Genomic DNA, 13,658 nt, shown 5'->3' on the forward strand with positions numbered 1-13,658 from the left:
CTTGTGTGAAATGCGATAGGCTGTGTTGTTTAACACAATAGTTTTTTTTATTTTTTATGTTTTGGTGGTTGGCTTCGGCTAATAGGTGTATGTGTATGCATAAGCTCTAATATGCGTATGAGTGTTTTGAATGGATCATCACCTTAGAAAGCACTGTTCATTTTGTTGTTGGGCTTTGAAACAACATCCACAATGACCATATTTTACACTCAGTTTCAAACGGTTGTTGAACTTCTGTCTTCAAATTGATCAATCACAGTGAGGTGAGTTTTAAAAGCACATACTGTTTTGATGAGTTTGTCATTTTCGATTCCATTTGCATTGATGTCAGAGCGGTTAAAGGGACAATTGAGCCCTGAGTACCAGGCCAGTAGCCTGAGGCGGCAGGTAGCCTAGCAGTTAAGAGCCAGTAACCGAAAGGTCGCTGGTTTGAATCCCAGACCAACGCATGTCCAGAGTGCATAAGAGGAGACTACCATGACTCAACGGTCACGTGGAATTTTACTGCGGTCATGACTGCAGGTGTGGCAGTAATACGGTCACTGCAAAAGCCCTAGTTACAACGCTCTCACACACATTTTAAATACTTTATTTGAATCCACAAATTACTTTACATTTGAGAAGGATTCAAACATTTCAAAGTACATGGCTATCTGGACACTTACGGATATAGATAGAATGTTCTACAGAGCTACACTGCATATGTCACCTGACATGGAGCAGTACCTTGCTGCTGCTTTGTCTTATCCAGGCACAAACACCACCCACCCACCATCTAGGCTGTGCCAGTACATGCAATTTCTCATCTAAACCTAGAGGGCAGCAATGTCAGGAATTAGTCTAATTTCAATGACTGGGAAAGAAAGCAACACATTTTCTATGTTATTGCTCTGGAATGTGAAGGGTGCACATAAATGTTTTTCTTTTAAATGTAATAATTAATTTGTCTTCCCTCCTCAGTGGTGAGCCAGGACTCCTCATTGAGCCTGCCAGGGTAGGTGGATATTAGCCAATCATGTTTACCCTAAAGGGGTCATGGCCCTTGATTTTAAAAATATAATAACATGTACACTATCGTTCAAATTTTGGGGTCAATTAGAAAATACCTTGTTTTCCATGATAACATATAAATTGCAAAATTAATAGGAAATATAGTCAAGATTTTGACAAAGTTATAAAGAATTATTTTTAATTGAAATCAAAATTGTCCTAACTCTGCTTTGCTGCAAATGGAGGATTCTTTGAATCACAGCCTTGCAGACCTTTGGCTTTCTAGTTGTCAATTTGTTGAGGTAATCTGAATTGGATTGGCTTGTTGGGCACTTCTTACGTACCATACGGTCAAGCTGCTTCCACTACTACCTCAATAGGGTTGAGATCCGGTGACTGTGCTGGCCACTCCATTAGAGACAGAATACCAGCTGACTGCTACTTCCCTAAATAGTTATTGCGTAGGTTGGAGCTGTGCTTTGGGTCATTGTCCTGTTGTAGGAGGAAATTTGCTCCAATTTAAGCGCTGTACACCGGGTTTGGCATAGTGTTGAAAATTGGAGTGATAGCCTTCCTCCTTCAAGATCCTTTTTAACCTGTACAAATCTCCCACTTTACCACAACCGAAGCACCCCCAGACCATCACGTTGCCTCCACTATGCTTGACAGATGGCATCAAGCACTCCTCTAGCATCTTTTAATTTTTTCTGCGTCTCACGAATGTTCTTTGATCTGAACACCTCAAACTTTGATTCGTCTGTCCATAACAGAAGTGTCTGTGTTATTTTGCCTATCTTAATCTTTTCTTTTTATAGGCCAGTCTGAGATATGTCTTTTTCTGTGCAACTCTGCCTAGAAGGCCAGCATCCCGGAGTCGCCTCTTCACTGTTGACGTTGAGACTGGTGTATTGCGGGTACTATTTAATGAAGCTGCCAGTTGAGGACTTGTGAGACATCTGTTTCTCAAACTTGACAATAATGTACTTGTCCTTTTGCTCAGTTGTGCACCAGGGCCTCCCACTCCTTTTTTCTATTCTGGTTAGAACCAGTTTGCGCTGTTCTATGAAGGGAGTAGTACACAGCGTTGTACAAGATCTTCAGTTTCTTGGCAATTTCCTGCATGGAATAGCCTTAATTTCTCAGAACAAGAACAAGAAGACTGAGTTTCAGAATATTTTTTTTGTTTCTGGCCATTTTGAGCCTGTAACCAACCCCACAAATGCTGGTACTCAACTGGCCTTCTTTAGACTAGTTATTACTTCTTTAATCAGAACAGTTTTTAGCTGTGCTAACATAATTGCAAAAGGGTTTTCTAATCAGTTAGCCTTTTTAAAATGAAATACTTGGATTAGCTAACACAACATGCCATTGGAACACAGGAGTGATGGTTGCTGATAATGGGCCTCTACGCCTATGAAGATATTCCATTTAAAAAATCTGCCGTTTCCAGCTATAATAGTCATGTCTGTATTTCTGTCTACACTGTATTTCTGATCAATTTGATGTTATTTTAATGGACAAAAAAGTGCTTTCTTTCAAAAACAAGGACTTTTCTAAGTAACCCCAAACTTTTGAACGGTTATATATATATCTAGCTAGCTAGCACCAGTCAAAGGTTTGGACACCTACTCAATCCAGGGTTGTTTAAAAAAAAAAACTTTTTCCTGCATTGTAGAATATTAGTGAAGACATCAAAACAATGAAATAACACATGGATCATGTTGTAACCAAACAATTGTTAAACAAATCTAAATACACTGCTCAAAAAAATAAAGGGAACACTTAAACAACTCCAAGTCAATCACACTTCTGTGAAATCAAACTGTCCACTTAGGAAGCAACACTGATTGACAATAAATTTCACATGCTGTTGTGCAAATGGAATAGACAACAGGTGGAAATTTATAGGCATTTAGCAAGACACCCCCAATAAAGGAGTGGTTCTGCAGGTGGGTACCACAGACCACTTCTCAGTTCCTATGCTTCCTGGCTGATATTTTGGTCACTTTTGAATGCTGGAGGTGCTTTCACTCTAGTGGTAGCATGAGACGGAGTCTACAACCCACACAAGTGGCTCAGGTAGTGCAGCTCATCCAGGATGGCACATCAATGCGAGATGTGGTAAGAAGGTTTGCTGTGTCTGTCAGCGTAGTGTCCAGAGCATGGAGGCACTACCAGGAGACAGGCCAGTACATCAGGAGACGTGGAGGAGGCCGTAGGAGGGCAACAACCCAGCAGCAGGAGCGCTACCTCCGCCTTTGTGCAAGGAGGAGCACTGCCAGAGCCCTGCAAAATGACCTCCAGCAGGTCACAAATGTGAATGTGTCTGCTCAAAAGGTCAGAAACAGACTCTCTCAGACTCCATGAGGGTGGTATGAGGGCCTGACGTCCACAGTTGGGGGCTGTGCTTACACTCCAACACCGTGCAGGACGTTTGGCATTTGCCAGAGAACACCAAGATTGGCAAATTCGCCACTGGCGCCCTGTGCTCTTCACAGATGAAGCAGGTTGAGCAGGATGAAAGCAGGTTCACACTTAATGTGACAGTCTGGAGATGCCGTGGAGAACGTTCTGCTGCCTGCAACGTCCTCCAGCAAGACCGGTTTGGCGGTGGCATTTCTTTGGGGGGCCGCACAGCCCCCCATGTGCTCGCCAGAGGTAGCCTGACTGCCATTAGGTACCGAAATGAGATCCTCAGACCCCTTGGAAGACCATATGCTGGTGCGGTTGGCCCTGGGTTCCTCCTAATGCAAGACGATGCTAGACCTCATGTGGCTGGAGTGTGTTAGCAGTTCCTGCAAGAGGAAGGCATTGATGCTATGGACTGGCCCTCCCTTTCCCCAGACCTGAATCCAATTGAGCACATCTGGGACATCATGTCTCGCGCCATCCACCAACGCCACGTTGCACCACAGACTGTCCAGGAGTTGTCGGATGCTTTAGTCCAGGTCTGGGAGGAGATCCCTCAGGACACCATCCGTCACATCAGGAGCATGCCCAGGCGTTGTAGGGAGGTCATACAGGCACGTGGAGGCCACACACTACTGAGCCTCATTTTGACTTGTTTTAAGGACATTATATCAAAGTTTGATCAGCCTGTAGTGTGGTTCTCCACTTTAATTTTGAGTGTGACTCCAAATCCAGATGTCCATGGGTTGATAAATTTGATTTCCATTGATAATTTGTGTGATTTTTGTTGTCAGCACATTCAACTATGTAAAGAAAAAAATAATATTTCATTAATTCAGATCTAGGATGTTATTTTAGTGTTCCCTTTATTTTTTGAGCAGTGTATATTTTATGTTTGAGATTCTTCAATGTAGTCACCCTTTGCTTTGACAGCTTTGCACACTCTTGGCATTCTCTCAACCAGCTTCATCAGGTAGTCACCTGGAATGCATTTCAATTAACAGGTGTGCCTTAACTTAATTTGTGGAATTTTAATGCGTTTGAGCCAATCAGTTGTGTTGTGACAAGGTAGGGTATTATACAGAAGATAGCCCTATTTGGTAAAAGACCAAATCCATAATATGGCAAGAACTGCTCAAATAAGCAAAGAGAAATGACAGTCCAGCATTACTTTAAGACGTGAAGCTAAGTAAATTCGTAAAATGTAGAGAGCTTTGAATGTTTCTTCAAGTGCAGTCTCAAAAACCACCAAGCGCTATGATGAAACTGGCTCTCATGAGGACCGCCACAAGAAAGGAAGACCGAGTTACCTCTGCTGCAGAGGATAAGTTCATTAGAGTTAACTCCACCTCAGATTGCAACCTAAATAAATGCTTCAGAGTTCAAGTAACAGACACATCTCAACATCAACTGTTTAGAGGAGACTGTGTTTAATCAGGCCTTCATGGTTGAATTGCTGCAAACTACTATTAAAGGACACCAATAAGAAGAGACTTGCTTTGGCCAAGAAACACAAGCAATGGACAGTAGACTGGTGGCAATCTGTCCTTTTGGTCGGAGTCCAAATTTGAGATTTTTGGTTCCAACTGCCGTGTCTTTGTTAGACTATCGTGAAAATTTTAGTACTGAGCGATATTTGGTCATTTCTTCAAACAATCATCTTCATTTAATATCGATGAATTATTGCAATAATGAGGCTGGTCAACCCACCCCACTCTTGAGTGTTGGACCAAGTAACCTAACCTTTACACAAATGCAGAGTACTATATATAGTTGACGTTAACAATGCTCAGTCATGGTTGGTTCAACCCCCCTCATGCAGACCAAGGAGCATCATAAGCCACTCCTGTCGTTATCTGCATGTGGGTTGTTGTCTTAACCCCACCCTGTCTTAGTTTCCCAGATTATCCCGACCAGGAAATTATCCCAATCTGGTGCGATTTATCAAAACCAAACAGGAGAAACACCTTCATACATCACTCAATACATTTCTATATATCACTTGGTGTGTAAACTTCAATCCAAAACCCTCAAAAGACTGGTAATTCCCCCACTTTGACACAATTCACATAGTGACTGTGTTAAAAACAATACTACAAATTCAAATTACTACCCTTAATAACTCCCCCAAAACATTTCTACCCATAACTTCATAGTAAAAATAGACTAGAGACAGGTCTATTCTTCTCGTGGTTCTATTAGTTATAGAACTTCTCCGTAATTATCAGTATTATAAATTACACTTTAAAAATCTTTATCGAATATCTCTCGGCATTCCAGGGAGGGCGATTAAACCACACTAAAAAGGACAGAGGTCGGAGTTTATTCAAACTCTTCAAATAAGTGTTACTTTCTCTAACTAGACCAATTATCTAAAAACATTTCATATCCCAGGTTTACACTAAGTTTCTCCACTACATTCTTTTATCAAAATAATTTGCGTGTTCAAGTAAAACTATGAAAATAAAAACTTGTGTCCCTTTTAAGCTACCTCGGCACTAACACGTGTAAACCCTACTAAAACCAAATGAAATGGAACACTCACAATAAATCAAACAAACACATTTAAAAAAACACCAACAAATGTGTGGGTTCTTGAAACTATGGTAAAAACAAACAAAAATGGTCAGGCCTTATTTAATGAACTCCTCTTTGCCTCCAGATACCTTTTTATAAAACTGCTGTATTTCACTAATCATAAACAATGAGTTGCATTGTTCTTGAATCTCCCAAATATGTTCTCTTGTATGGGCGGTTGCACTTTACCATATAATACCTCGTGACCCTGCTCTACCACATAGTGTACTACCACATAGTAGCTTCATCCTGTCATTATCTACACTTGGGTTGTTGTCTTAACCCCACCCTGGCTTAGTTTCCCAGATGCAAGGGTGATTTAGAGACAATGAGGAATTGTTCTAAACTCCTCCTGGCTACCTCGGATAAACCCACCACATCTTGTCTTTGTAATTCAGTCTTTAGCTCATTTGTCAGCTCAAGCCATCTCTGGTGACCATACGCCCAGATTAGCTGCAGGGAACCAGTGGAGATCATAAAAACAGAGACACTAACAGGACAGAAATATCCTTCTGTTTATTAAGCATTAATTGCTAACTATTAATATCAAACAATTCAGGTAAATTTAATTTTTCTATCGCAAGATGCAAAGATTGGGTGAACGGATGATCTCTGCATATGTGGTTCCCACTGTTAAGCATGAATGTAGTGGTGTCGGGCGGGGTGCTTTGCTGGTGACACTGTCAGTGATTTATTTAGAATTCAAGGCACACATAACAAGCATGGCTACCACAGCATTCTGCAGCGATATGCCATCCCATCTGGTTTGCGTTTAGTAGGACTATCCATTTGTTTTTCAACAGGACAATGACCCAACACACCTCCAGGCTGTGTAAGGGATACTTGACCAAGAAGGAATGTGATGGAGTGCTGCATCAGATGACCTGGCCTCCACAATCACCCAACTTCAACCCAATTGAGATGGTTTGGGATGAGTTGGACCACAGAGTGAAACAAAGCAGCTAATAAGTGCTCAGCATATGTGAGAGCTCCTTCAAGACTGTTAGAAAAGCATTCCTCGTGAAGCTGGTTGTGAGAATGCCAGGAGTGTGCAACGCTGTCATCAAGGCAAAGGGTGGCTACTTTGAATAATATAACATTTATTTTGATTCGTTAAACTTTTTTGGTTACTACATGAGTCCATATGTGTTATTTCATATTTTTGATGCCTTCACTATTATTCTACAATGTTGAAAATAGTACAAATAAAAACCCTTGAATGAGTTGGTGTGTCCAAACGTGTGTGTGTGTGTGCTTACAGTGGCAAGAAAGTATGTGAACCCTTTGGAAATACCTTGAGTTCTGCATAACTTGGTCATAAAATTTGATCTGATCTTCATCTAGGTCACAACAATGGACAATCTGCTTAAACGAATAAAACACAAACAATTATACATGTTCATGTCTTTATTGAGCACACCGTGTAAACATTCTCAGTTCAGGGTGGGAAAAGTATGTGAACTGCCCTCGTTCATACCACAGCATCTCAATCACATTGAGGGCAAGACTCTGACTGGGCCACTTCAGAAAGCGTATTTTCTTCTGTTGAAGCCATTCTGTTTTACTTCTGTGTTTTGGTCGTTGTCCTGTTGCATCACCCAACTTCTGTTGAGCTTCAATTGGTGGACAGATACACTAACATTCTCCTGTAAAATGTCTTGATAAACTTGAATTCATTTTTTCATCAATGATAGCAAGCTGTCCAGGCACTGAGGCAGCAAAGCAGCCCCAAACCATGATGCTCCCGCCACCATACTTTACAGTTGGGATGAGGTTTTGATGTTGGTGTTCTGTGCCTTTTTTTTCTCCACAGTGTTGTGTGTTCCTTACTAACAACTCCACTGTAGGTTCATCTGTCCACAGAATATTTTGCCCGTAGCACTGTGGAACATCCAGATGCACTTTTTCAAACTTCAGACGTGCAGCAATGTTTTTATTTATTTGGACAGCAGGTGCTTCTTCCGTCGTGTCCTCCCATGAACACCATTCTTAAGTGTTTTGGGTATCGTAGACTCGTCAACAGAGATGTTAGCATGTTCCAGAGATTTCTGACACTAGGTTTCTTCTTATCCTCATTGAGCATTCTGCGCAGTGCTCTTGCAGTCATCTTTGCAGGACGACCACTCCTAGGGAGACTAGCAACAGTGCTGAACTTTCTCAATTTTTATAGACAATTTGTCTTACCGACAGATGAACATCGAGGCTTTTAGAGATACTTTTGTAACCCTTTCCAGCTCTGCAAGTCAACAATTCTAAGATATTTGTTTGAGTCATGGTTCACATCAGGCAATGCTTCCTGTGAATAGCAAACTCAAATTTTGTGAGTTGTTTTTTTTTATGGGGCAAGGCAGCTCTAACCAACATCTCCAATCTCATCTCATTGTTTGGACTCCAGTTTAGCTGACTCCTGACACCAATTAGCTTTTGGTGTAGTCATTAGCCTAGAGGTTTATACTTTTTCCAACCTACACTGTGAATGTTGAAATAATGTATTCAATATATACAAGAAAAATACCATTTGTGTGTTATTAGTTTAAGCACACGGTTTGTCTGTGACTTAGATGAAGATCAGATCAAATTTGACCAATTTATGTAGAAATCCAAGTAATTCCAAAGGGTTCACATACTTTTCTTGCTGCTATATATGGATGGATGGATTGATGTGTGTGTGTGTGTGTGTGTGTGTACCTACCTTTTGGATTTCTGTGTGTGTAACATGACGACTGTGTGGACGTAATGATGTCTTTTCCCTAATCGGTCTCACTTTCTTTCCTTCAGGTCCTTGTGTGCATCTCTCTGGGTGGGGAACGTGACCACTGAGATTGCTGAGAAACACCTATTGGACCTATTTCAAACCTATGGGGAGATAGACAGTATACGAGTTATCCATGAGCGGTTCTGTGCATTTGTCAACTTCAAGAATGCCAACATGGCATCGCGGGCCATGGAGAAACTCAACGTGAGTGGCCTTCTGTGTCATAAGATGCTGTGGCCTCTCTTCTGTTTTGTATATTGTAGTTCTTGTTAACTTTTTCTTGACATTTTATCTTTCGGATTCTTACAAAAATGCACAAATAAGTATTTTCTATTGATCTTAATGTATTTGTATTTTATGGGTGTATGTGTCGGCTTTCTATTCTGCAACAAAGCCTCCTTCACTCACGCTGCCAAGCTTACCCTAGTAAAACTGACTATCCTACCGATCCTCGACGCCATCTACAAAATTGCTTCCAACACTCTACTCAGCAAACTGGATGCAGTTTATCACAGTGCCATCCGTTTTGTCACTAAAGCACCTTATACTACCCACCACTGCGACTTGTATGTTCTAGTCGGCTGGCCCTCGCTACATATTCGTCGCCAGACCCACTGGCTTCAGGTCATCTACAAGGCCATGCTAGGCAAAGCTCCACCTTATCTCAGCTCACTGGTCACGATGGCAACACCCATCCGTAGCACGCGCTCCAGCAGGTGTATCTCATTGATCATCCCTAAAGCCAACACCTCATTCGGCCGCCTTTCGTTCCAGTACTCTGCTGCCTGTGACTGGAACGAATTGCAAAAATCGCTGAAGTTGGAGACTTTTATCTCCCTCACCAACTTCAAACATCAGCTGGCTGAGCAGCTAACCGATCGCTGCAGCTGTACATAGTCTATCGGCAAATAGCCCACCCATTTTTACCTACCTCATCCCCATACTGTTTTTATTTATTTACCTTTCTGCTCTTTTTCACACCAATATCTCTACCTGTACATGACCATCTGATCATTTATCACTCCAGTGTTAATCTGCAATATTGTAATTATTCGCCTACCTCCTCATGCCTTTTGCACACATTGTATATAGACTCCCCTTTTTTTCTCTGTTATTGGCTTGTTAATTGTTTACTCCATGTGTAACTCTGTGTTGTCTGTTCACACTGCTATGCTTTATCTTGGCCAGGTCGCAGTTGCAAATGAGAACCTGTTCTCAACTAGCCTACCTGGTTAAATAAAGGTGAAATAAAAAAATATAAAAAATGTGTATTCCCTCACAGGGCTACAGTATAGAGAACACAAGGTTGGTGGTTCGCTACCCAGACCGTAACACCCAGAGGGTTCTGCCAATCCCCCTCAAGAGTAGCCCCCCCACATCGCAACAGGCAGCTGCTGCTACTTGGTAAGGAACCACACCCTTATAAGGCTGAGATGTGTAAAAGGTAAAACGGTGCCACTGGTTGCCCCCAGGCGCATTTATTGTTTTGTTTTTGAAAAGGAGATGAGCATCCAGCAACGTAATAAAAATAAAATGTGGTATCCCCCTTTCCCTTTCATTGTTGTAATACCGCAAACGGGTGTGGCTGTTTCACTGCAACTTTAAAGGATAATTCATAATTCCAAGTTTTTGCCTATTTCAACATCGTAGGTAAATCAAGAATAAGCTAAAGACTTTGTAAAGGTGGAATAGTTATCATTTTTTTAAAACTCTATAAACCAAAAGGAAATCAGTTGTGCATGAGCCTACTTGAAAATGGGTATAATTTCATCCCAAAATCACCTCTACATAATATTCCAACCTTTTTGCCCCTTTTCCAGTCCCAGACGTCGTGGCCCAGTGAACGGAGATGAGTGTTACTTCTGGAGGACCACTGGCTGCCATTTTGGGGACAAGTGTCGCTACAAACACATTACCGAACAGAGGGGCAAAGACAGGAAGCCCTGGCAGCCCTGAGCAGTTTCCTCCCCACCTCTGGGCTTTTATAGAAACTGGAACCCCATTACAAACACTGACTGAGCCGAAGGTCTGTTAAATTGGGCCATGTTCTCCCCCCCCCAAGGACAGCAGGAGAACTGTTGTTATGGAGGTCAATGTTAAGAGTAATAAAATGGTGGACACCATAATTAATAAGAGCATATTTTGACTAATAATGGACCAATTAACAGCCGTTCCCCTTGACCACAGCTCGGTGTTTAGGCTCATGGGAACCAACCTCAAAAGCTTTAAGCCTTAACCTTCATCAGTTAGCCTTACAGCTAGCATTCGTTAGCCTAACCAGCCATGGCCTCTCTAAATGAGTCTAGTTCAAGGCTTAGAGGAAGAAAGGTGTCATACATTGTCAAGATTCTCTAGGAGGAGCTCTCCTTTCTCTGCTTTGGTGAAGGTAACCAACTGAACAATTTTCTATGACCTCTGTTCGATCATTTTTCTGATTTGAGTCTTGATCCTGGGAAAGTGAAAATGGGTGCTGTTTCTCTACTAAGGGCAAGCTGCAGTCTCGGTCCCTTCAGCCCTGGCTCGGCTATGCTATGCTAATCTACAGCCACTACTGTCTGGGTTTTGTGGCCTGTGCTGTCCTTGTCCTCCTCCTCTCATTTCTCAACATCTCTCTTACCGTGCCAATACCGTCAGAATGGAATAGGCCCTCCACACCAAAGGAGACCCAGAAGCCATGCTGCAGATACACCCTGATGTTTCAGTTCCTCGCTAAAAGGATGGTGCCTCCCTTCCACTCTGACTTGGTGCTTAGTAACCTTATAATAGTATAATGTTCATTAGGCACCAAATTTGAGAAAACAGACACAGGGAAGGACTACCTGGATTTCTCCAAAAATAAATGTTCCATTTCCAAACATTTTCCTTGGCATGCCCTAATGAACATGACCCAGTGCTTGATCTACACTGGGCTATGGATCTGTGCTATTGGCCTTAGCTATGTGGTCCATTGCAATGTGCACAAACCCCATAATGAACATCTAAAGAGAGCAGTACCACCAAATTCCATAAAGGTAACTTGTTCTTCAGTGTATTAATGTGTGTTTCTATTTTTCATTTTACTACTGTACCCGATGGCCAACCACTTAAATGCACACTGAATCTTTTGGGTGATTTTTGACACTGAGAATTGACACCTACTTTTCTGTGTTTGTCAAGGTTTGAGTAATTGTAGTTATTTAGTAAGCTAGTTTTTAAAACATCTGGGAAATAAGCCTCTTGCTTCTTGAATGAACCAAATTGATTTCTCTTGCGGTTTCCATCTACCATCTATTCTCTAGAACAAGCACCCTCTTTGTCCTATGAAGGGACAGAATCGCTGAATTTACACTGTATTCGGAGGGTATTCAGACCCCTTGACTTTTTCGATATTTTGTTACATTACAGCCTTTTTCTAAAATTGATTGATTGATGGAAAAGAAACAATCTACACACAATACAGCATAATGACAAAGTGAAAACAAGTTTTTAGATTTTTTTGGGAAACCGATACCTTATTTACATTATTATTCAGAAGGGGAGGTTCTGCTTTTCTGTGGTTGCCTTGGTTCCAGCCTCGTAGAGATTGGTCAAAGCAAACAGAACTTCATATTGGGGAAAAAGTCACATGAGAAACCACGAGAATATTACCTTTTAAACGACTCGCAGAAGTGTATTTTTTTGTTCGTTTCATGACCAAGTACACAGTATTCGCTCATTTTGGCCGATGCATGTTTAATAATTTTGATAGAAATGAACAATTAAGTATTTCTGTGTGGTGGCCACTTTTTTTTTATTTGGTGTGATTTTAGTAAAGGAGTCCATTTCTCAAGCCCCTATTTTAATTTTATTTTTATGATCTACCCCACGAAATCTGTATACGCACCAAACTGTTTAACTCAGGCACTGTAATCTCTGTTTATGCTAAATCTACCAAATATTGTGTTAAACTATTCTGCACTGCCAAAGAGTCCTTTGTAAGTCATACATTTATTTGAATAATTTCAGCCTCTTGTCTTTATTTTTCTGTTTTCGTCCTGCCGTTATGGTGTATGTAAACCAGTGGTGTCATCATGCACACACCCTATTCTATTCACTGTTTTCATGGAACAACTGTTCTATTCTATTACATATTCTGCACTTTAGTGGTTATTTATCAATTTTTATAAAATATGGTTAGGCAGACCTGTGTGTGTATATAGAGGTACAGTGATGCAGAGTAACAATTGGAACAGCTTCTGAAGCTGAATCGAGACGGAGGAGGCTGTCGACGATATCTTCAACTGCAGCTCATGGTTAAACACACACAGATGACTGATAGTGGGTCAGAAGTATACGGGCACAGTGATCCTGGTTCCTCTAGGTTTCTTCCTAGGTTCCTGCCTTTCTAGGGAGTTTTACCTGGCCATCGTGCGTCATCTACATTGCTTACTGTTTGGGGTTTTAGGCTGTGTTTCTGTATAGCACTTTGACATCTGGTGATGTAAAAAGGGCTTTATAAATACATTTAAGTGGTGTGTAGTTTAGCTTGCTTAACACCAGGTGGCATAATGGCATCTATTAAAACTAAACTCAATCCAAATAGAAAGGAGAGTGGCATTTGTAGCTGGATTGTAAATGTTATTTTCCAAATAGGTATTGAGATTTTAGTTTGCTCCTTTAACTAGCACTATCAGTAACTGCAGAGCTTGATCATCACACGCAATGACGCTGACGTGTGTGTCAGTCACTTGTATGTGAGCGAGTTGGAAGCTGACGGTGTTTAGTATTTGCATGGAGGATCGATGGATGGAGTGTGTCACAGATAAAATCTTGTTTTGGTGGATGATCGATGAAGTAGGGAGAACCACTCTAGCCGTAGACGTAGACTACTGTACTATTGGATGCGTGGGAAAATTCAACTGCATACCCTATTTCTAAAGATGTTTAAAGCACCTGTCTGACCCTCCAT

General features: G+C 41.4%; 1 protein-coding gene across 2 annotated transcripts in view; it reads left to right on the top strand.

The window, feature by feature from the left end:
- zgc:123010 (uncharacterized protein LOC641500 homolog) overlaps positions 1-12,714 on the top strand; it is a 43,996-nt gene extending 31,282 nt beyond the window's left edge. For both annotated transcript variants that reach the window (XM_046354202.1, XM_046354201.1), the window contains exons 12-15: positions 961-994; positions 8,755-8,935; positions 10,014-10,135; positions 10,552-12,714. In XM_046354202.1, the coding sequence (XP_046210158.1) occupies positions 961-994; positions 8,755-8,935; positions 10,014-10,135; positions 10,552-10,687 (473 nt within the window). In that variant the 3' untranslated portion in view covers positions 10,688-12,714. The remainder of the gene's footprint in view (positions 1-960; positions 995-8,754; positions 8,936-10,013; positions 10,136-10,551) is intronic.
- Positions 12,715-13,658: the final 944 nt, after the last annotated feature.

Source organism: Oncorhynchus gorbuscha, linkage group LG06, assembly GCF_021184085.1.
Source record: "Oncorhynchus gorbuscha isolate QuinsamMale2020 ecotype Even-year linkage group LG06, OgorEven_v1.0, whole genome shotgun sequence".
Taxonomy (NCBI): Eukaryota; Metazoa; Chordata; class Actinopteri; order Salmoniformes; family Salmonidae; genus Oncorhynchus; species Oncorhynchus gorbuscha.